General features: G+C 39.9%; 1 protein-coding gene across 4 annotated transcripts in view; it reads left to right on the top strand.

Moving 5' to 3' along the window:
- The window catches only part of pde1cb (phosphodiesterase 1C, calmodulin-dependent b), a 273,057-nt gene that overhangs the window by 100,267 nt on the left and 147,568 nt on the right, over positions 1–25,222 (top strand). For 2 of the 4 annotated variants that reach the window (XM_072440857.1, XM_072440856.1), the window contains exon 1: positions 13,051–13,575. The exons of the other annotated variants lie outside the window; for them this stretch is intronic. In XM_072440857.1, the coding sequence (XP_072296958.1) occupies positions 13,475–13,575 (101 nt within the window). In that variant the 5' untranslated portion in view covers positions 13,051–13,474. Of the gene's footprint in view, positions 1–13,050; positions 13,576–25,222 lie in introns of those variants that run through there. 4 annotated transcript variants of the gene reach the window in all.

The raw sequence follows: 25,222 nt of genomic DNA on the forward strand, positions 1-25,222 counted from the left end.
ACAAGCCTTATTTACATGTAGTATATAGTACAACCCTTATTTACATGTAGTATATAGTACACTCCTTATTTACAGGTATTATATAGTACAAGCCTTATTTACATGTAGTATATAGTACAACCCTTATTTACAGGTATTATATAGTACAACCCTTATGTACAAGTATTATATAGTACAACCCTTATTTACATGTAGTATATAGTACAAGCCTTATTTACATGTAGTATATAGTACAAGCCTTATTTACATATAGTATATAGTACAAGCCTTATTTACAGGTATTATATAGTACAAGCCTTATTTACATGTAGTATATAGTACAACCCTTATTTACAGGTATTATATAGTACAACCCTTATGTGCAAGTATTATATAGTACAACCCTTATTTACATGTAGTATATAGTACAACCGTTATTTACAGGTATTATAGTACAACCCTTATTTACATGTAGTATATAGTACAACCCTTATTTACAGGTATTATATAGTACAACCCTTATGTGCAAGTATTATATAGTACAACCCTTATTTACATGTAGTATATAGTACAACCGTTATTTACAGGTATTATAGTACAACCCTTATTTACATGTAGTATATAGTACAACCCTTATTTACAGGTATTATATAGTACAAGCCTTATTTACATGTAGTATATAGTACAACCCTTATTTACAGGTATTATATAGTACAACCCTTATGTACAAGTATTATATAGTACAACCCTTATTTACATGTAGTATATAGTACAACCCTTATTTACATGTAGTATATAGTACAAGCCTTATTTACAGGTATTATATAGTACAAGCCTTATTTACATGTAGTATATAGTACAACCCTTATGTACAAGTATTATATAGTACAACCCTTATTTACATGTAGTATATAGTACAACCGTTATTTACAGGTATTATAGTACAACCCTTATTTACATGTAGTATATAGTACAACCCTTATTTACAGGTATTATATAGTACAACCCTTATGTACAAGTATTATATAGTACAACCCTTATTTACATGTAGTATATAGTACAACCGTTATTTACAGGTATTATAGTACAACCCTTATTTACATGTAGTATATAGTACAACCCTTATTTACAGGTATTATATAGTACAACCCTTATTTACATGTAGTATATAGTACAACCCTTATTTACAGGTATTATATAGTAAAACCCTTATTTACATGTAGTATATAGTACACCCCTTATTTACATGTATTATATAGTACAACCCTTATTTACAGGTATTATATAGTACAACCCTTATTTACAGGTAGTATATAGTACAACCCTTATTTACATGTAGTATATAGTACAACCCTTATTTACAGGTATTATATAGTACAAGCCTTATTTACATGTAGTATATAGTACAACCCTTATTTACATGTAGTATATAGTACAACCCTTATTTACAGGTATTATATAGTACAACCCTTATTTACATGTAGTATATAGTACAACCCTTATTTACATGTAGTATATAGTACAACCCTTATTTACAGGTATTATAGTACAACCCTTATTTACATGCAGTATATAGTACAACCCTTATTTACAGGTAGTATATAGTACAACCCTTATTTACATGTAGTATATAGTACAACCCTTGTTTACAGGTATTATATAGTACAAGCCTTATTTACATGTAGTATATAGTAAAAGCCTTATTTACATGTAGTATATAGTACAAGCCTTATTTACAGGTATTATATAGTACAAGCCTTATTTACATGTAGTATATAGTACAACCCTTATGTACAAGTATTATATAGTACAACCCTTATTTACATGTAGTATATAGTACAACCGTTATTTACAGGTATTATAGTACAACCCTTATTTACATGTAGTATATAGTACAACCCTTATTTACAGGTATTATATAGTACAACCCTTATGTACAAGTATTATATAGTACAACCCTTATTTACATGTAGTATATAGTACAACCGTTATTTACAGGTATTATAGTACAACCCTTATTTACATGTAGTATATAGTACAACCCTTATTTACAGGTATTATATAGTACAAGCCTTATTTACATGTAGTATATAGTACAACCCTTATTTACAGGTATTATATAGTACAACCCTTATGTACAAGTATTATATAGTACAACCCTTATTTACATGTAGTATATAGTACAACCCTTATTTACATGTAGTATATAGTACAACCCTTATTTACAGGTATTATAGTACAACCCTTATTTACATGCAGTATATAGTACAACACTTATTTACAGGTATTATATAGTACAAGCCTTATTTACATGTAGTATATAGTACAACCCTTATTTACAGGTATTATATAGTACAACCCTTATTTACAGGTATTATATAGTACAACCCTTATTTACAGGTATTATATAGTACAACCCTTATTTACAGGTATTATATAGTACAACCCTTATTTACATGCAGTATATAGTACAACCCTTATTTACATGTAGTATATAGTACACCCCTTATTTACATGTATTATATAGTACAACCGTTATTTACAGGTATTATATAGTACAACCCTTGTTTACAGGTAGTATATAGTACAACCCTTATTTACAGGTATTATATAGTACAACCCTTATTTACAGGTAGTATATAGTACAACCCTTATTTACAGGTATTATATAGTACAAGCCTTATTTACATGTAGTATATAGTACAAGCCTTATTTACATGTAGTATATAGTACACCCCTTATTTACATGTATTATATAGTACAACCCTTATTTACAGGTATTATATAGTACAACCCTTATTTACAGGTATTATATAGTACAACCCTTATTTACAGGTATTATATAGTACAAGCCTTATTTACATGTAGTATATAGTACAACCCTTATTTACATGTAGTATATAGTACAACCCTTATTTACAGGTATTATATAGTACAACCCTTATTTACATGTAGTATATAGTACAACCCTTATTTACATGTAGTATATAGTACAACCCTTATTTACAGGTATTATAGTACAACCCTTATTTACATGCAGTATATAGTACAACCCTTATTTACATGTAGTATATAGTACAACCCTTGTTTACAGGTATTATATAGTACAAGCCTTATTTACATGTAGTATATAGTACAACCCTTATGTACAAGTATTATATAGTACAACCCTTATTTACATGTAGTATATAGTACAACCGTTATTTACAGGTATTATAGTACAACCCTTATTTACATGTAGTATATAGTACAACCCTTATTTACAGGTATTATATAGTACAACCCTTATGTACAAGTATTATATAGTACAACCCTTATTTACATGTAGTATATAGTACAACCGTTATTTACAGGTATTATAGTACAACCCTTATTTACATGTAGTATATAGTACAACCCTTATTTACAGGTATTATATAGTACAAGCCTTATTTACATGTAGTATATAGTACAACCCTTATTTACAGGTATTATATAGTACAACCCTTATGTACAAGTATTATATAGTACAACCCTTATTTACATGTAGTATATAGTACAACCCTTATTTACATGTAGTATATAGTACAAGCCTTATTTACAGGTATTATATAGTACAAGCCTTATTTACATGTAGTATATAGTACAACCCTTATGTACAAGTATTATATAGTACAACCCTTATTTACATGTAGTATATAGTACAACCGTTATTTACAGGTATTATAGTACAACCCTTATTTACATGTAGTATATAGTATAACCCTTATTTACAGGTATTATATAGTACAACCCTTATGTACAAGTATTATATAGTACAACCCTTATTTACATGTAGTATATAGTACAACCGTTATTTACAGGTATTATAGTACAACCCTTATTTACATGTAGTATATAGTACAACCCTTATTTACAGGTATTATATAGTACAACCCTTATTTACATGTAGTATATAGTACAACCCTTATTTACAGGTATTATATAGTACAACCCTTATTTACATGTAGTATATAGTACACCCCTTATTTACATGTATTATATAGTACAACCCTTATTTACAGGTATTATATAGTACAACCCTTATTTACATGTAGTATATAGTACAACCCTTATTTACAGGTATTATATAGTACAAGCCTTATTTACATGTAGTATATAGTACAACCCTTATTTACATGTAGTATATAGTACAACCCTTATTTACAGGTATTATATAGTACAACCCTTATTTACATGTAGTATATAGTACAACCCTTATTTACATGTAGTATATAGTACAACCCTTATTTACAGGTATTATAGTACAACCCTTATTTACATGCAGTATATAGTACAACCCTTATTTACAGGTAGTATATAGTACAACCCTTATTTACATGTAGTATATAGTACAACCCTTGTTTACAGGTATTATATAGTACAAGCCTTATTTACATGTAGTATATAGTACAAGCCTTATTTACATGTAGTATATAGTACAAGCCTTATTTACAGGTATTATATAGTACAAGCCTTATTTACATGTAGTATATAGTACAACCCTTATGTACAAGTATTATATAGTACAACCCTTATTTACATGTAGTATATAGTACAACCGTTATTTACAGGTATTATAGTACAACCCTTATTTACATGTAGTATATTGTACAACCCTTATTTACAGGTATTATATAGTACAACCCTTATGTACAAGTAGTATATAGTACAACCCTTATTTACATGTAGTATATAGTACAACCGTTATTTACAGGTATTATAGTACAACCCTTATTTACATGTAGTATATAGTACAACCCTTATTTACAGGTATTATATAGTACAAGCCTTATTTACATGTATCAAATCAAATCAAATCAATTTATTTTTGTAAGGCCCAAAATCACAACAACAGTTGCCTCTGAGGGCCACAGGGAGAAATGAATCAACAATGTCTGTGGTGGCGATGGAGTCAGACAATGTCTGTGGTGGCGATGAAGTCAGACAATGTCTGTGGTGGCGATGAAGTCAGACAATGTCTGTGGTGGCGAGGGACGATGTCCCAGGGTCCTCTGTCCTTAGACTCTCCTTCTCGGCCAGGAAAAACTACAAAAAAAACCTCTTTGGGAAAAAAGCGTAGAAACCTGGAGGAGGTTTCTACGCTACGCTAGTATATAGTACAACCCTTATTTACAGGTATTATAGTACAACCCTTATTTACATGCAGTATATAGTACAACACTTATTTACAGGTATTATATAGTACAAGCCTTATTTACATGTAGTATATAGTACAACCCTTATTTACAGGTATTATATAGTACAACCCTTATTTACAGGTATTATATAGTACAACCCTTATTTACAGGTATTATATAGTACAACCCTTATTTACAGGTATTATATAGTACAACCCTTATTTACAGGTATTATATAGTACAACCCTTATTTACATGCAGTATATAGTACAACCCTTATTTACATGTAGTATATAGTACACCCCTTATTTACATGTATTATATAGTACAACCGTTATTTACAGGTATTATATAGTACAACCCTTGTTTACAGGTAGTATATAGTACAACCCTTATTTACAGGTATTATATAGTACAACCCTTATTTACAGGTAGTATATAGTACAACCCTTATTTACAGATAGTATATAGTACAACCCTTATTTACATGTAGTATATAGTACAACCCTTGTTTACAGGTATTATATAGTACAACCCTCATTTACAGGTATTATGATGATACACCGCACAGAAGTAAACTACAGCATAAACACTCTTTAAAGCTGTTTGTTCAGGGTTAGCTATTATAAAATAAAGTTCTCTTATTTCACAATCACAACAATATTATAAGTCCACATAGAGTCTATAAATACTATTTTTTTAATTTTATTTTTCTAATCTCCCCTTAACACCCTAAATTACATTTATTATGCTTTGTTATGCTTTATTATAATATATTAGCCCACACCGAACTCCAAACGTCTTAATGTTTTAAATACTGTGAACAGGATCTGATATTTTAAAATGGTTAACAATAATGTGCAAAAAAACTGTATATTGATTTAACGTTTTCCACAGTGTCTCATCATTCACCACTCGGCAGTCCACTGCATTGTGTGTCTGTGTGTGTGTGTTATGTGTGTATGTGTGTGTTATGTGTGTGTGTGTGTGTGTGTGTCTGTGTGTGTGTGTTATGTGTGTGTGTGTGTGTTATGTGTGTGTGTGTGTGTGTGTCTGTGTGTGTGTGTGTGTGTGTGCTATGTGTGTGTGTGTGTGTTATGTGTGTGTGTGTGTGTGTGTGTGTCTGTGTGTGTGTGTGTGTGCGCGTGTGTGTTATGTGTGTGTGTGTGTGTGTGTGTGTGTGTGTGTTATGTGTGTGTGTGTGTGTGTTATGTGTGTGTGTGTGTGTGTCTGTGTGTGTGTGTTATGTGTGTGTGTGTGTGTTATGTGTGTGTGTGTGTGTGTGTGTGTGCTATGTGTGTGTGTGTGTGTTATGTGTGTGTGTGTGTGTGTGTGTGTGTGTCTGTGTGTGTGTGCGTGTGTGTTATGTGTGTGTGTGTGTGTGTTTTTTATGTGTGTGTGTTATGTGTGTGTGTGTGTGTCTGTGTGTGTCTGTGTGTTATGTGTGTGTCTGTGTGTGTCTGTGTGTGTATGTTATGTGTGTGTGTCTGTGTGTGTGTGTGTGTGCGTGTGTGTGTGTGTGTCTTATGTGTGTGTGTTATGTGTGTGTGTGTTATGTGTGTGTGTGTGTGTGTGTGTGTGTCTGTGTGTGTGTGTGTCTGTGTGTGTGTGTGTGTGTGTGTGCGTGTGTGTGTGTGTCTGTGTGTGTATGTTATGTGTGTGTCTGTGTGTGTGTGTGTGTGTGTGCGCGTGTGTGTGTGTGTTATGTGTGTGTGTGTGTGTTATGTGTGTGTGTGTGTGTCTGTGTGTGTCTGTGTCTGTGTGTGTCTGTGTGTGTGTGTGTGTCTGTGTGTGTGTGTCTGTGTGTGTGTGTGTGTGTGTGTGTATTTCTTTGCCCTAAGGTGTTTCATTCATCAGTTTGCAATGTAATTAAAGCTTTCAGACGGCTGTTTTGGCGTAACAACCTGAGGATATATTCCCTTCTACAAGGCTGTGTTCAGGCCCTTATTACCTGGACCTAAGTGCTTAGATATACACTAAATTGTGTCGTAATGAAAGTTCACTGTCATTGCGTATTGGGCTTAATTGTATAATATTTCATCTGTAGCTATTGAAATTTGAAAGCAAATGTCTCATTGAAAGGCACGCTATATCATTTTTCTACTACTTGTAATTGAATGAATGAAAGATAGCTGAGTTTAATGCCAACAAAAAGGTGATGGACCCTCTCCCAGAAGAGTTTAAACTATGCCATTACAAAAGGACACATTATAAAAGGAATTAGCTCAGAAACCATTGGACACTTCACTCTCGAGGTTTGAATAATCTACCCACTCCGACCGAAAATTATATGCTGTTTTTAGACTCATTTAGTCAGGAAGATTGTGGGAGATTGTGAAATTGTCCCGCCAAGTGACAAGATGCACCAAAGACAATCTTGGCTCCTTTGTTACGCGGTGACAAGTCCAATAACTGCTCGAACATGCTGCGCAATTTCCCTGCTGCTTGTACCGGGGAGTGATCAATGTATAATAGCACTGCGGCTTTGTGGACTGACAGCGTTGGACGAGTTGGATGAATGCATCTTTAAAGATACTCGATTTTGCCTCCCCGGGGGTGCTAGAATAAAAACCTCTAGTGCAGAGCTGATCGAGACCAAAACGAAGCCAATATTTTTGTACATTCATACATTAAATACGTTGGTTGTATTTTAGGTTGTCTGTACATAGATGTATTTTTTTGAAGCTGGGGTTGAGTGGGATGCACACAAAAAACCCACAATCATCTAAACTAAATAGATCCTCGAGAAATGTGCTGTTTTACTGAACTAACATTGTGGTTGAACTTTGAGGACTGGAGAAGATTACAGTCGGACTTAATACCTTGTTTTTATAGCTTTGCCTTAAGCCTCAATTTGGTCATTTTGTGTTTCTGTTCTGTGCTTTATATTTAAAAACTGAAGGGGGAAAAAAGCAGAAAGAAAATAGCTGATTTTGTTTACCTTATTCAGTCTGAATGAGCCTTGATTGGTCCCGGTAGATTAAAATATTGCAATGATATTGATATTGCTGTACTTAACAATCATATCACACTAATGGCCTAAATACAACAAGGTCAAAAAGTGTTTAATTATTACCTTTACTTATTTGCCATATTATTACTAATCAAACATCACTGGCATCGCCCATCTGCAACATCTCCTCTCTCAAACAACATCTCGGTCATTTTTGCACTATTTTTGCACTTTTTTATTAAACTTCTGTTCTGTGAAAAAGCCATGTTTGACTTTAGGCTCGTAGATCTGTCCTGCTCCATGGTAAATGACAGAACTCCCTTGGAAGCGTGGCCAGACTTGAACACCACGATGTATTGAGTGTTCATGTCTCCGGGTTACGTACTGAGAGTAAATAAACTGAGCAGCCAAAAATACAAACCAGGACCGATGAGCGAAGCACAACATGCGATGAATCTGGGGTGAAAGAAGTTTGATTTAGTTATAAATGATAAGTTGACCGATGAGCTCCTCCATTTCTCATGCTTCACAGAAACAAGCCTGATTGCACAGAATCAGGCTTGTGTTTGAGTTTTTTGCAGTGGACCAGACTTCATATATACAGTGAGAATCAGTCTGGATCCCAAGAGCGTCTAATGCCATCTTTTCAACTTGGGCTGTCTGCATTATTTCCAAAGCAGGACCTCTCTGTGAACAGTTTGCATGTTCTTTTTGTGTGTCCACCATATGAACTCTTTCATCGACCATCAACCCAAAACTTGCCCCATAATCACGACCAAAATCCTGACTCAGATGTGGTAATGAGTCCCTGGACACTGCGCTGTGGTCGCCCTTTGCCCCTGATTGCCCTCACGACATTAAAGGATGGGCCACACGAAGACACTGCAAGGACAACTGTTCAATATTTAAGTTAGCACTACGCAATTTAGATAAAGTTTCAATTATAAGACAAAAAAACAGTCAATCGTGATCAAGATTTTCTTAAAAAACAGACAAAACAGCCACAACAGCATCAGACTGTGACACAGAGCCATTTTTTCAGTCTTCTGCTTTTAAATCCTTCCACTGAATCTGATCCGATGCTTCAAAAACGTCTTGATTGACACCTGACAAACTCCTGAAATAGTTTACTGCTGTTTCAGACGTGTTTGCAAAGGCTTCTTTGTGTCTGCAGTCACAGCATTGTCTGACGGCAGCAGGTTCAACCAAGCCCAGTGACACCGCGTCCCCCCCTCGAGTGCAAAATGTGTGAAAATGTAGAGCTACTTTTGTGATTTGGCCTTAAGTTGACCTGCCATTTCAGCCTACTGGGTTTTGAATCCCTCGTAGCTCCGCCAAACACTGAAACGAATTGAAGAGGAAGTGAACAAGAGAACATCAGACTTTGTGCTGCTCTTGGTTCCTCTAGTCTTACTAAAGGCCCTATCGGAGAAGATGAAAGCGCGTGGCCTTTTTGAGGTGGCATCCCCGCTGCAGCCTGCATCAAGTAATTGAAGGACGGGAGCGGGGCGCGAGGAAGAGGGGTCCGCGCTGGGTCACCCTTATGGGATTTGAACGTGTACCGAAGTGATAATCGAGGTGCGAGTGGGCGCCTGGGTTTGAAAGGATTGGGACAAAGTCATGATGCAGGTTTGGTGTAAAAAAATGTGTTCATCTTTGTTATTTGTGTTAGAGGGTCATGAATATCGACAAATATTTAGTGACAAAGTGGTGCAGTCTGGAGTTTGATTCCTGAACTGTGTGGGTGGGACATTCTCCTTCTGCGTTACGGCGTTTTCCATTATGTTCCATTATCATCAGTTCCATTAACCGCCTGTTTATTTCACTTCGGTCTGACTAAAAGATGAACGCAAAAGTCGAACGCACAATGTCATTTTTCAATAATTATAGCTGCACTGTCTAACTTTTCTGTGTGAAGGTCTAGATGTTATTCTGTTGCTTAGATTGTCTCCCCGTATTAAACGCATCCATCTCCATTCAAGTTACAGGCCAGATCTGTGGAAAGACAAGCCTGCTCACAGTAAGAGGCACAACACGACCTCAAATACTAATGTTCCTGGATGTGTTTCAAAAGTGTAGAATCCAACTATTAGAAACAAACTGCAAATTGAATGGTCACTGCAAAGAAAAAAAAGTCGCAATTAGGCCTTATTTATATTAATACTTGGTTTACGGATCCGCCGCACTTAGATTATTGATTTATACAATATAAATAAAATAAATGATTATGATTTTTTTTTTAATAAAGTACCGCTGACAAAGCAAAATAGCATTAAATTAAATGTAAAAAGCGGTATTAAGTCAAAAGATGAGAGTGCGTGAAGCAATTTCTCGCCAAACTCCTGCGGAAGTCTGTGACGGAGCGGCTCTGTCCCTGCGCGCGGTCCCGGGGAGAGCGCGCGCGTCCATTCATTCATTTAAAAATCCGTAAACCAAGTAATAAAATAACTGCGGCCAGATTTGTTTTGTTGCAATAATTCATTCCTAGCGACCACATATAATGACATAAATGATAGACACAGTTCATTTGGCTTTATTGTAAATAGACAAACATGTATATTGACTCAGCCAGACAGTCTTGACCCTGTCCTTAGCTGCAGAGGTCCACTGCTGAGGACCACTGCAGAGGACCACTGCAGAGGTCCACTGCAGAGGACCACTGCAGAGGACCACTGCAGAGGTCCACTGCAGAGGACCACTGCTGAGGACCACTGCAGAGGACCACTGCTGAGGATCGCTGCAGAGGCCCACTGCAGAGGACCACTGCTGAGGACCACTGCAGAGGACCACTGCTGAGGACCACTGCAGAGGCCCACTGCAGAGGACCACTGCTGAGGACCACTGCAGAGGTCCACTGCAGAGGACCACTGCTGAGGACCACTGCTGAGGACCACTGCAGAGGTCCACTGCAGAGGACCACTGCAGAGGACCACTGCTGAGGACCACTGCAGAGGACCACTGCTGAGGACCACTGCAGAGGCCCACTGCAGAGGCCCACTGCAGAGGTCCACTGCAGAGGCCCACTGCAGAGGCCCACTGCAGAGGACCACCGCTGAAGACCACCGCTGAGGCCCACTGCTCATGCTCAAGTTTCACCAGTGACATTGAAGCACGGGGTCAACTCTACAGGACCTCACTGAACAGCGTCATGAGAAAATATGATTTGGTTTTGGTACTTCTTCTTGCGTGAGACCGTCTTATATTAGAGCGTGTGTGAGATAACAACTAAATATAACACTCACCCAAGTGCAACGGTATTCATGAGATTCATAGTGTAACATAATTTCCAATCATCTTGGCAGGACATTAGAGAGGCATAGAGTATTCAGCTGGAGGTCACGTGGAATTATGTCTGATACTGGCAATTGTCTCATTCCCTGCTACATTACCTTACATCGGTGTGCACGAGCAGCAGAAAGAGCAGCGTGGCAGGGAAACATAGTCCTGGGTGTAACGTTATACTCTGTACTATGTGTCAATGGATGCTGACCCTGCAAGCAAGTACACGCTTACTGATAGGGCAGATTCAGAGCATATATATATTTACCTTATGCACCTTTAAATACACGATCCAATGTAACGGCTTTAAGTACAATAAGTGTTGTTAATTGCATTGTCTGTTACGTTACATTAGAAGTGTCTTTGTCCTGCAGTTAATTATCACATTTCATACACTAGGATTGAAATCTTTGTTACCAAGCAATTACTAATCAGTGGATTGGTCACATGGGAAACTGTATCCGGAGTGTAGACAGTGTCATTTTGATTTGAGCATTTCAATAATGTGTGAAACATTTTAACAAGAAGTTAATAATCAATACAAATATGTATTGTATTAACAAGTAACGGTAACTTAAAAAATCACCTACGCAGGACAAAACTGAACATTTTCTGAACAGTTTTAGAATGATTTTGGTTTCATAATCATGTGCAATACAGACATAATCATGTGCAATACTGTCATAATCATGTGCAATACAGTCATAAACATGTGCAATACAGTCATACATGTGCAATACAGTCATAACCATGTGCAATACTGTCATAATCATGTGCAAGACAGTCATAATCATGTGTAATACAGTCACAATCATGTGCAATACTGTGATAATCATGTGCAATACAGTCATAATCATGTGCAATACAGTCATAAACAGACAAAATAATGTGCAATACAGACATAATCATGTGCAATACAGTCATAATCATGTGCAATAGTCATAATCATGTGCAATACAGTCATAATCATGTGCAATACAGACATAATCATGTGCAATACAGTCATAATCATGTGCAATACTGTCATAATTATGTGCAATACTGTCATAATCATGTGCAATACAGTCATAACCATGTGCAATACAGTCATAATCATGTGCAATGCTGTAACATAACGTCAATCATCATGGTGCAATATTTTCTGTCCATATTCCAGCTGTAGATAAGAGTGTTATTATTATTTTCATTAAGAGTATAAGAGGTTTTTTTTAATGAGTTTTTTTACAAAAGTGTTTTTATAAGTTATCTGTTTTTTTTTAATTATTATACTTCTGCGCCTAATCTTTGTCGTACCACTAAAATTTCCCCATTGTGGGACAAATAAAGGTTATTTTATCTTATCTTTAAGATCATATGGCAGCATAAAGAAAGTACTATTATTTTAGCTTGAAAAAGAGTTTTTATGGTGTAAAAAAGAGCATGTTTATTGATTGTAGTATCAAAACCGCTCTTGAGTATTAAGCCTCTTGCTTAGTATTGCCACAGTGTAGTAACGGTAACTTGTCATCCTCTCACCTCCTCTCTCTCTCTCTCTCTCTCTCTGCTTCTCTCTCTCCTTCCTCTGTTGCTGCCCGTGCTCTTTGCAGTAACGCTCTTTGTCATTATGAAGCTCCTCCCCCTCCACTCCATCTGTGTGTGTGTGTGTGTGTGTGTATCCGAAAAGAGAGAGGGCTCAGGCGAAACGTTAATCCCAGATCGAGCTACTACTACTGCTGCTGCTGCTGCTGCTGGTGCTGCCGCTGCTTCTGTCCCGTCGTCTGCATCCCGTCGTCGCTGGGAGGGCATGGCACAGTTTCAGCCCCTCTACTCGACTAGAAAGAGAGGAGGAGAGCAATAAACCAATGAACTTTCAGCTACAACCAACAAGACAGGGCTACGATCTCACAGGCAGCCGCACCGCTTGCCACTTATACACTTTAGAAGTTTCGAAAAACCGTGAATGAAGACCAAAGAAGTCCGATCTTGGGCAGCTCGGCATCCCGACCTTTGCGCTCGCCCGCTGCTTAAGACGGATTAAAGTTGTTGTTTTTTTTTTCTTCTTCTTCTTCTTCTTCTTTATCATCTTGGCACATCTGGAGATCAGTTGTGCTCCTCTATTTCCGACATGGAGTCTCCCACCAAAGAGATAGAAGAGTTTGAAAGCACAGCGTTGAAGTACCTCCAGCCAGAACAGATTGAGAAAATTTGGCTCAGACTCAGAGGATTGTGAGTATAGACTTTTTATTGTTGTTTCGAGGTGTCTGTGTCCAATGTAAAGTGTGCAAAATGTCACTTTCTAATCATGCATTACACGTGATTAGGGAGGTCAATGCTATTAGGCTTGGAGGATTCAGGTCAAAATGTAAATGGCAAATATTGGGACGATTTTAGTGTATTTTTTGTATTTTTCTGTTTATAGTCCAAAAATACATCTGAATCTAAAGTAAAGTAAACTTTTTTATCCGGCTGTTTTTGTCATTCAGAAAGTTTAATTGCGTAAAACCGGTCACAAACATGAGCAAAAATAACACGTTGACAATGGGAAATGAAGGAAATTCTCAGTAATTGTGAATAATTGTTAAATCATGTCATTTTTTTGGTAACACAAACATGTCATAGTGTTGTGACATCTCTTCATGTAATTCACCATTTCTTCCTGTGCGTTCAGCATCAACAAGGTGCAACCACCCCTACAGGAAATCTAGCTCAGCTTTATCTGTGCACTTTATCATCTGAACTTTGACCAAACTGATGAAATATGCAAGAAAATACAGTGTAATGTTGAACTTCATGATTCTACCACTTTAAATGTAACGTGTAGTTTCAGTATCAAGCTAATTCAGCCCAACTTCATACAATATAATGCAATAATATGTCCAAAATTACACAATACGTTTACAAATGAAGAGGTTATACGTATTCAAGTTTGACATATAATTTTGTGCTTTTGTGTGTTGGAAATATTTCATTCATTAATCCATTGTTCACATGTTTTTTTGAGCCAGCCTCTTTTGCTTGTGCGTGATTTTCATTGTTGCTTTTGTAAGTGAGCGCGTGGGTGCGTGGGAATGATTGACAAAGTTAAGGCATTTAAAAAAGCAGTCAAAAAATGCAGGTGAAAACGATGCACATTCTAACGTTTACGCAAATGTTATATTCTCTGACCAACCAAATGTCACCGATCCCTGAGCTGCTTAAAATAAAGATATTTAACAACTCTTTTGGCTTCGCACTTCCGAAAAACCAATCAACACCTTGGAGACCTCGTGCCCCGGGAACGTTGCCCACCACTTGTAGCCGCGGGAATTATCCAGTGCTCATTTTCAGCTCACGTCGTTTCTTCTCAGCGGGGAACCTAGCGAGATGTTGTCAAGCTAGGAAAAATAAATGAAAAACGTTAATTGGCCGCACAGGTTGAATCGAATTTTACATTTGTGGCTGCACTCCAGAAATAGAAGTCTAGATCATTTAGATAATTAGATTTATTGCAGTATTTGATAGGTTAAAGGGTCTGTACCTGACTTTTAAGCCTTCTAGTTCAGCAAAACACCATTTTACTCCATTTAATGTATTGTTATGGTAAAAATAATGACATATACGTTAATTACATACATTTAAAAGGCATTTTGTCGAATGCGTGTCACAGCAAAGCAACTGACATCGACACTTTTAAACCAATCAGAGATGCTGCTGGATGAGAACTCTTTGGAAACAACTGTTGTTTTTCCTGTCATGGTGCAACAGAGGAGGGCGAGGCCAAGTGGGCGGAGCTAACTGTTTATTCTGAAACATGTTGTTCCCTCATTTAAAATCAGGTACTGGCCCTTTAACGTTTATTTACTTGATAGATTGAAGTTGTTTGACCTTATTTCACGTAACTTATTTGCCAATTCTGTATTAAAATGCTAAATTATTGCAGAAAATGTCGTAAATTAAACATACAAGCAATGAAATCTTATGGTCAAAACTACACAAATCCAGATAAAGTCATTTTGACCAAAGGTAGATTTTGTACAAGTCTTTGCAGTGTGGCATTTTCATAATATTTTAATCTCTTTTTATTCTCATTATGCTGGTTTGTCTGTGTTTGTGTCTGTGCTCCATCATTAAAATGCCACGTTGAGTTTCCTCACATGACTTGATTGTGTCCGTTCCATTTTGTGGGCTTCACAAAGTGGCCATCACTGGCTTCTGTCTTTGGGGATGAGAGCGGCTGCTGTGTGGATGAGTCACAGGGAAAAGCCGGCCTACCATTTACTACAGACTCTGGAGGAGCGGAGATAGTGCACTTCAGATCGTTGTCAGGGATCAGATAGTTGTTGTTTTTGTTGTTGTTGTTGGTTTTTAGAATTCTCCACGCACTAGAAAAGACAATTGCACCTACATACTCTGGTGTTTAGATGACACAACATTTGTAAAATGTATTTGGGAGGTTGGTGAAGATGGAAATTGTCAATGCAGGACAATAAAGATCATTCAAAACCTGCATGAATCACTCTAAATACAACAGGAAGTGAGTAAGTGATGACTGGAAATCATGCATAAAAGTACATTTTGCATAATATTTCTCCTTTAACTTTTCTCATCAAAGGCAAATGTTATGGAATCTTTGCACCTTATCTAACTACCTGTTTTTTAATCTGAATTAACTTATAATAGTTCTTATTATTTGTAAATGTGAGGCTCTGAGCAATAAAATACTGTATAGAACAATTGACCTTTGGCTGGGTGTACAATTTGATCAGTGGCCAATCAGTAGCATTAGTGACATATTTTTATTTTGTGAGGAGGTTTATCTATATACCTTAACATCGATACTATACATAAATATAATAAACATGTCAATAGCATGAACAGAGTTTTAAAGTAACGTCCTGTACCATGGCATCATCAGCTCATGTCAGAGGTCATGTTGAAGGCGTTCATCTCCCAAAGAGAGTCTGTCTGAGGAGATTCCCCTGTCAGGCTCGGTCCACATGTGGAGCCAGCGCAGCAGCGTTGCACGAGCAGAGAGCGGCGCAGAGAGAGCGTGGCAGAGAGAGCGTGGCAGAGAGAGCGTGGCAGAGAGAGCGGTGCAGAGAGAGCGGTGCAGAGAGAACGTGGCAGAGAGAGCGTGGCAGAGAGAGCGTGGCAGAGAGAGCGGTGCAGAGAGAACGTGGCAGAGAGAGCGTGGCAGAGAGAGCGTGGCAGAGAGAGCGGTGCAGAGAGAACGTGGCAGAGAGAGCGTGGCAGAGAGAGCGGCAGAGAGAGCGGTGCAGAGAGAGCGTGGCAGAGAGAGCGTGGCAGAGAGAACGTGGCAGAGAGAGCGTGGCAGAGAGAGCGGTGCAGAGAGAACGTGGCAGAGAGAGCGGTGCAGAGAGAACGTGGCAGAGAGAGCGTGGCAGAGAGAGCGGCAGAGAGAGCGGTGCAGAGAGAGCGTGGCAGAGAGAGCGTGGCAGAGAGAGCGTGGCAGAGAGAGCGGTGCAGAGAGAACGTGGCAGAGAGAGCGTGGCAGAGAGAGCGGCAGAGAGAGCGGTGCAGAGAGAGCGTGGCAGAGAGAGCGGTGCAGAGAGAACGTGGCAGAGAGAGCGTGGCAGAGAGAGCGTGGCAGAGAGAGCGGTGCAGAGAGAGCGTGGCAGAGAGAGCGTGGCAGAGAGAGCGGCGCAGAGAGAACGTGGCAGAGAGAGCGTGGCAGAGAGAGCGTGGCAGAGTGAGCGTGGCAGAGAGAGCGTGGCAGAGAGAGCGTGGCAGAGAGAGCGTGGCAGAGAGAGCGTGGCAGAGAGAGCGTGGCAGAGAGAGCGGTGCAGAGAGAGCGGCGCAGAGAGAACGTGGCAGAGAGAGCGTGGCAGAGAGAGCGTGGCAGAGAGAGCGGTGCAGAGAGAACGTGGCAGAGAGAGCGGTGCAGAGAGAGCGGTGCAGAGAGAACGTGGCAGAGAGAGCGTGGCAGAGAGAGCGTGGCAGAGAGAGCGGTGCAGAGAGAACGTGGCAGAGAGAGCGTGGCAGAGAGAGCGTGGCAGAGAGAGCGGTGCAGAGAGAACGTGGCAGAGAGAGCGTGGCAGAGAGAGCGGCAGAGAGAGCGGTGCAGAGAGAGCGTGGCAGAGAGAGCGTGGCAGAGAGAACGTGGCAGAGAGAGCGTGGCAGAGAGAGCGGTGCAGAGAGAACGTGGCAGAGAGAGCGGTGCAGAGAGAACGTGGCAGAGAGAGTGTGGCAGAGAGAGCGGCAGAGAGAGCGGTGCAGAGAGAGCGTGGCAGAGAGAGCGTGGCAGAGAGAGCGTGGCAGAGAGAGCGGTGCAGAGAGAACGTGGCAGAGAGAGCGTGGCAGAGAGAGCGGTGCAGAGAGAGCGTGGCAGAGAGAGCGGTGCAGAGAGAGCGTGGCAGAGAGAGCGGTGCAGAGAGAGCGTGGCAGAGAGAGCGTGGCAGAGAGAGCGGCGCAGAGAGAACGTGGCAGAGAGAGCGGTGCAGAGAGAACGTGGCAGAGAGAGCGGTGCAGAGAGAACGTGGCAGAGAGAGTGTGGCAGAGAGAGCGGCAGAGAGAGCGGTGCAGAGAGAGCGTGGCAGAGAGAGCGGTGCAGAGAGAGCGTGGCAGAGAGAGCGGTGCAGAGAGAGCGGCGCAGAGAGAACGTGGCAGAGAGAGCGTGGCAGAGAGAGCGTGGCAGAGAGAGCGTGGCAGAGAGAGCAGCAGAGAGAGCGTGACAGAGAGAGCGGTGCAGAGAGAGCGGCAGAGAGAGCGTGGCAGAGAGAGCGTGGCAGAGAGAGCGGCAGAGAGAGCGTGGCAGAGAGAGCGTGGTAGAGAGAGCGGTGCAGAGAGAGCGGCAGAGAGAGCGTGGCAGAGAGAGCGGTGCAGAGAGAGCGTGGCAGAGAGAGCGGTGCAGAGAGAGCGGCGCAAAGAGAACGTGGCAGAGAGAGCGTGGCAGAGAGAGCGTGGCAGAGAGAGCGGTGCAGAGAGAGCGGCAGAGAGAACGTGGCAGAGAGAGCGGTGCAGAGAGAGCGGCAGAGAGAGCGTGGCAGAGAGAGTGTGGCAGAGAGAGCGGTGCAGAGAGAGCGGCAGAGAGAGCGTGGCAGAGAGAGCGTGGCAGAGAGAGCGGTGCAGAGAGAGCGTGGCAGAGAGAGCGGTGCAGAGAGAGCGGCGCAGAGAGAACGTGGCAGAGAGAGCGTGGCAGAGAGAGCGGCAGAGAGAGCGGTGCAGAGAGAGCGTGGCAGAGAGAGCGTGGCAGAGAGAGCGTGGCAGAGAGAGCGGCAGAGAGAGCGGTGCAGAGAGAGCGTGGCAGAGAGAGCGTGGCAGAGAGAACGTGGCAGAGAGAGCGTGGCAGAGAGAGCGGTGCAGAGAGAACGTGGCAGAGAGAGCGTGGCAGAGAGAGCGGCAGAGAGAGCGGTGCAGAGAGAGCGTGGCAGAGAGAGCGTGGCAGAGAGAGCGGCAGAGAGAGCGGTGCAGAGAGAGCGTGGCAGAGAGAGCGGTGCAGAGAGAGCGTGGCAGAGAGAGCGTGGCAGAGAGAGCGGTGCAGAGAAAGCGTGGCAGAGAGAGCGGTGCAGAGAAAGCGGTGCAGAGAAAGCGTGGCAGAGAGAGCGTGGCAGAGAGAGCATGGCAGAGAGAGCGGTGCAGAGAAAGCGTGGCAGAGAGAGTGTGGCAGTAGGGCTTTGTGGACCGGGGGAAAGGTTGTGCATGTGCGTCGTGACCGGGATTGGACGTGAGCCGGAGCGCTGACATTTACTGTACGCAGCTTATCCACGGAGATTTGTTTGGCAGATGCATCACTGGTCTGTGTCTGTGTGTGCGTGCGTGCGTGCGTGCGTGCGTGCGTGTGCGTGCGCGTGCGTGTGTGCGTGCGCGTGCGTGCGTGTGTGTGCGCGTGCGTGCGTGCGTGCGTGTGCGTGTGTGCGTGCGCGCGTGCGTGTGTGTGTGTGTGTGTGCGCGTGCGTGTGCGTTCTTATCACAGTACGAGCAAAAACAGAATACATATGAGTAGATAGAGTAAGATGTTTTTGACCTGTATCTAAATAGGGCAAGATAAGGCTGTGTGTGTGTGTGTGTGTGTGTGTGTGTGTGTGTGTCCCTCTTAAATAGAAGGCTGGACAAACGTGTGGCAGTATCATTACAGCAGAGCAAAGGTAGAGTAAAGATAAAACATGGGAAAAGTGGTGTTGAAAGCTTTAACCCTCGCTCGCCCAATAGAGGCTGGACGATGCAGTTCTATCACAGTATTAGTAAAGTACTCTGGATCGATCTAGTTGGAAGGGCATTCGCTTGTGTAACAACTGCCCAAGAAGTGTGCGATATCTTAAGAATGGGAAAGGACTAAAAGAGTAAAAACTATTAAAATGGCAGACGTAGCCTATGCCTCAAAATGTGTCCTTAGATGTCTTTAAAACCAATTGAAAGCATTCAAGACTGCTTCAATTATGTGTTTTTCATAATGTGTTATTTTATTGTTTGTTTGTTTGTTTGTTTGCCTGTTTCTATGTACCTTTGCTGCCTCTTGGCCAAGTCTTCCATGGGCATAAAATAAATAAAATAAATAAAATAAATAAAATAAATAAAATAAATAAAATAAATAAAATAAATAAAATAAATAAAATAAAATAAAATAAATAAAATAAAATAGATACAATAAATACAATAAATGAAAATTGCAGCATTATTTATTTAATGTTTACTCAATAACCATATGCTTTGGGACATAATACATATTTTAATTAGATAAAAATACTGACCCTAAATCATTGTATACTAATAATCCATAAAGGTGTCCTGCCCAAGGATAAAGAATTGAACTGCTTCCCTTCAGATTAGTGGAAATACGCTCTGTTGTTGAGTCATTGCCACCTCAAATGTTAAGATTATCGTATTTTTTGCTAACATTACACCTTTAGCAATGCTTTAGTGTAACTGCAAGATTCCTCTGTAGAAAAAGATTCAGTTGTAGTCATCTGGACTCTGTTTTTTAGGAAAAAATGAAATGTTTAAACTCTCATCCGAGAGTCATTCTCAATCTGCGAATCAAGACCGGGAACAAAGATTGAGAATGACTCTTGGATAAGTGTTAAAACGGTTCATTTTCCCCTAAAAAACAGAGTCCAGATGACTACAACGGAATGTCTTTCCACAATGGAACACTCGAATGAGGGATTACACTGAGATGCAAGATTCCTCATCATTAAATTGAAAGAGCAATTTTCATGGTTGATATTTGCAAATGATAGTAAAAAAAATACATTAATCATTTAATGAACATAATTTCCTCTGCAAACAGCAGAATATCCTGTTGCGTTATGTGTAAAACTAAGCTAACCTTTGCAGTCCTCCAAACATGTTCTGAAACATATACATACTGGTACTAGTTTACAGTTCATATTTAAGTCTTTTCTCAAACGTTCAGCCCTACAAAAACAACACAACTTTTTGCTCAGCCTGAAGCGGGAATGGAAACTATTCATCAAACATATCAAATGTCCAATATTTATAATGCAACACCACACAAAGTAGCCCCATCATCTGGAGCTCCAGCTTCAGTGCTGCACACGGCTCCACGCGGCTCCACGCGGACGCGGCCCCACGCGGCTCCACGCGGCTGAAGGCTCTTAACATATGACGTCCTCTAACAAATGGCCCCATGTTTTCATTGCTGAACGGGGATCCATAGATTTCCATTAATAAATGAGACGATTTGCTGGACCAACCTCGCCGTGACCCACTGATGAATGGAAATCAATGAATTATTAAATAACTTGATCAACACTGGAGTGAGTGCTCCAACTGGTAACAGAGTTATACTCAAAGGAGCTGACCTCTATATGACTGTAACTCTCCATAACAGATACAACACTGATAAAATAAGATAAGATAAGATAATCCTTTATTGTCCACACATGGGGAAATTTTATTGATACAACGCAGGTAGATACAGAGGAAAAAGACAGATAACAGATAATAGGATGTTTAAAAAACACTCTTATTAGAGTAACTCTTAAACAAAAACTCCTATAGACAAAACCTCCCATTTCCCAACAAGGGATGGAGGGGAAAAATTAGGATGACGTGACGATCTCCGGGTAAGACGATGGTTTCCCCCTCAGCTTCACGAGTTCCTCCTTTGGAACAGGAAGTATAGTTCCTGAACTGGGTCTTGCCACAACCGCATGTTCCTTTGTATAAACGCGCACCGGCGCCGTTCCGTACTTCGGCGGTGGGGCCGGAGGGCGCGATGGTGGGGCCGGGGGGGCTAGCTCGGAGCTAGCGCACATCACGACGAAAAACACTCAATAATCCAGCCGAACAAAGTCGAAACAAGTTGAATTAAAGCGATTCCAGCGCGTGTTCCGATCGTACAACTAAAGTAGAATTTTTTTTTACAAAATACAAAAGATAAAGCACAATAAGTGTGAAAAAAGAGCGGAGCGTTGCACTGGGCTGCCAGCTGGACCGGCGCCTTTGTATCTAAGTATCTAAATAGGGTGCTTTTCAATGCTGACCATGTTTTAAATAAGAAATATTAAGCTTTGTCTGTTATATTGATGTAATCTATAGCACACATGAATCATTTTATATTTTGGACAATTTAAATCGCAATATTGATCTGAATCAACTTAAGAATGGTTTTAACCCATGATGTTCTTAAAGCTGCTGGCTCCAAAAAGAATAATTGACTTTGAATAAATCCATTCAACAATATATTCAATTTATCTGTTCTAAAACGCGTAAAAGCTTTGTACCATTACACTTGCATCAAATGTAAATATCACTTGCACAGCCAGACAAACTTTTCCTATCATTCCAGGAAAAAGAAGTAAATAAAATAAGTTACATATTTGTTCTGGAGATGATGTATATATTTGCAAGGAGATGTCTAAAACGTTCCCTGTGCATCGCGCCCCAGAACCTCCTCCATTCAAACAGAACGTGGAAGGTTCTGACCTGGCTCCCGTTCCAAAGAAATCAACTAATGACTCCACAACAAGACACAAATCACAAATACCAATGCGCCGTATGCAATATCACCACATCAGCAAATGCAAGAAAGCAAACACATTCTCGTTATCGTCCGTTAAAATGAGTTTCTCTCTGAGCCTGTAATTAAACTGAGTAGTTTTCTTTCAGCTGCTAATTCCATACAGTACATTCTCTGTTTTAATGTTGATTAAATTCAAGCTGCACTGTTGCTGCCAATGCAATGAAGTTTAAAGAAAGGAAAAAAAAAACAGAAATCCAGTTTGCAGGAGCCCTATACTCTGTAAGCCAAACACCTGCCTGTAATCCATTTGCTCCTATTGAATTGTAATCTTGTGATGGATCTGAAATGAGCTCTGGGGTCCTGGAGGTCAGTAATAATACGCCAGCTTTTAACAGTTCCTTTTCACAAACTTCCTTAGCTTGCGTTTTTCGACTTTGTGAGAGATATTGCTTCAGTCCGGGGGAACAAATCAGGCTAAGTGCTGCTCGCCGGGCCTGACTGGAATTTAAATGAACTCTGTGTTGTACAGTGGCAGCAGGTCCATCTTTGCACTTCAGTGTTATGAGTTCTGTAAGTGTGTAGCTTTTAGAGGCTCGCTGCACTATCTCTGTGGTGGAGGCGTGGGGAGGCTTTAAGGCCAAATGTGCAGCTAAGTGATAACTGGAGTGTTTTGAATGTGGCTGTGTAGGTGACCGCTATGTAAATGTGTTTGGTGTGTGTGCGCGCGCGTGTTTTCATGTTTTTTCATGTTTTTTTGATTTTGCACGGTCCAGTGTGAGTTGCATTTCATCACGCCTCGTTTACATCCTTATAAAACTTTTGATGCTTTCCCCACACTGCGACTCTTTTACTTCGACGAACAACAGCACTTTTTACTCCAGCAAGACAAAAATAAGATGAATTAATAGTAGGTTGTAGTCGCTGCAGTGAGAATGTAAGTTAAAGAGAGCAGAGACGTGAAGAGACAGCCATAACTAAGCACAAATTAGTCGCAAAGTTTGTTAGGTGACCTCTGTAGATACATATGAATCTGGCAATGGAGTTAGGAAAGAAAATACTTTGTAATGGATTTAATAATAGTAATAAATGCATTTATTAACTTTTATTTAACCAGGTAAGAACACATGAGATCGAGACCTCTTTTTCAAGGGTGACCTGGGGCAGTAAAGACATAACAGCGCTTGCATTTTAAAACATTACACATCTAAGAGACTTTTAAGAAAACAAAATCTACATTTAACAGCACAGACTATTTTTTAAAGATTCATTCTCTTTGTCTTCAAAACAAAAACAAAACGAAAAACCCAAAATAGAAACCAATTCACTCAACTCCGACTGAAAGGAGTCTCGAGCTGCAGGAGCAGGAAAAAGAACACTTCCCCCAGTCAGTCCTTACACGTAGTAACGATAATACACATTTCAAGACACTCAGAAACACTTAACATAATATAACAGTCATAAAAACAGACAGAGCATCGTCGATTATTGATGCTGACAATTTGCTGTTAACGTCTCTCTTCTCTCTCCAACATAATTACACATAACTTAACTTAATGTCCAATAAAGCCATTGGGGCAACAGTTATACAAAAAAATATACAATAAATTGACTTGTGTGACTGTTGAAACATTATATTCCAGCTCAGTCTGAAGCCCTTTGGGAGCCTCCATCATGGTGACAAATCAGGCATAACATATTAATCCATCGACAAAAGAGTGTGGACATGTTTCCACGTCATCTAGTCCGCTATAATCCTGCCCAGAGACATCTCTACCACACACTGATGTCAGATAAGCAGATAGTACAGGAAATGAGCCGCGGATTATTTTTCAAGCCTCGCACAGGAACAACGCTCGAAGCATTTACTCTTGTTTTGTGAGTGAAGGAGAAATATTACTATTCAGCCTTTCGCATCTCAAATGTATCTCATGGTATGGATTTATAGGAGTGGATGTGGATAAACAATGTCATTCACAAAATATTAATGTATTTATATATGCGACTCAACTCTGCTTTGAGAATTAAACAAGAAACGTTATTGAAATTGTCTATACCATATTTTCCGGACTATAAGTCGTCCAAAAATGCATAATAGAGAAGAAAAAAACAAATATAAGTCATACTGGAGTATAAGTCGCACCAGCCAAAAAATGCATAACAGAGAAGAAAAAAACATATATAAGTCGCACTGGAGTATAAGTCACACCAGCCAAAAAATGCATAACAGAGAAGAAAAAAACATATATAAGTCGCACTGGAGTTTAAGTTGCACCAGCCAAAAAATGCATAATAGAGAAGAAAAAAACATATATAAGTTGCACTGGAGTATAAGTCACACCAGCCAAAAAATGCATAACAGAGAAGAAAAAAACATATATAAGTCGCACTGGAGTTTAAGTCGCACCAGCCAAAAATGCATAACAGAGAAGAAAAAAACATATATAAGTCGCACTGGAGTATAAGTCGCACCAGCCAAAAAATGCATAATAGAGAAGAAAAAAACATATATAAGTCGCACTGGAGTATAAGTCGCACCAGCCAAAAAATGCATAATAGAGAAGAAAAAAACATATATAAGTCGCACTGGCGTATAAGTCGCACCAGCCAAAAAATGCATAATAGAGAAGAAAAAAACATATATAAGTCGCACTGGAGTATAAGTCGCACCAGCCAAAAAAATGCATAATAGAGAAGAAAAAAACATATATAAGTCGCACTGGAGTATAAGTCGCACCAGCCAAAAAATGCATAATAGAGAAGAAAAAAACATATATAAGTCGCACTGGAGTATGAAATGCGGTTGCAAGTGTGAAAATAGCAAATAATATCACATTTAAGTCGCTCCGGAGTATAAAGTATAAATAAGCATAAGTTGCAGTCCGGCCAAACTATGATAAAATGTGCAACTTATAGTCTGAAAAACACGGAATATTTTTGCTTAAAAGAAAA

Source organism: Eucyclogobius newberryi, unplaced genomic scaffold (assembly GCF_026437365.1).
Source record: "Eucyclogobius newberryi isolate DKJ021-1_F unplaced genomic scaffold, fEucNew1.0.hap1 SCAF_12, whole genome shotgun sequence".
NCBI lineage: Eukaryota > Metazoa > Chordata > Actinopteri > Gobiiformes > Gobiidae > Eucyclogobius > Eucyclogobius newberryi.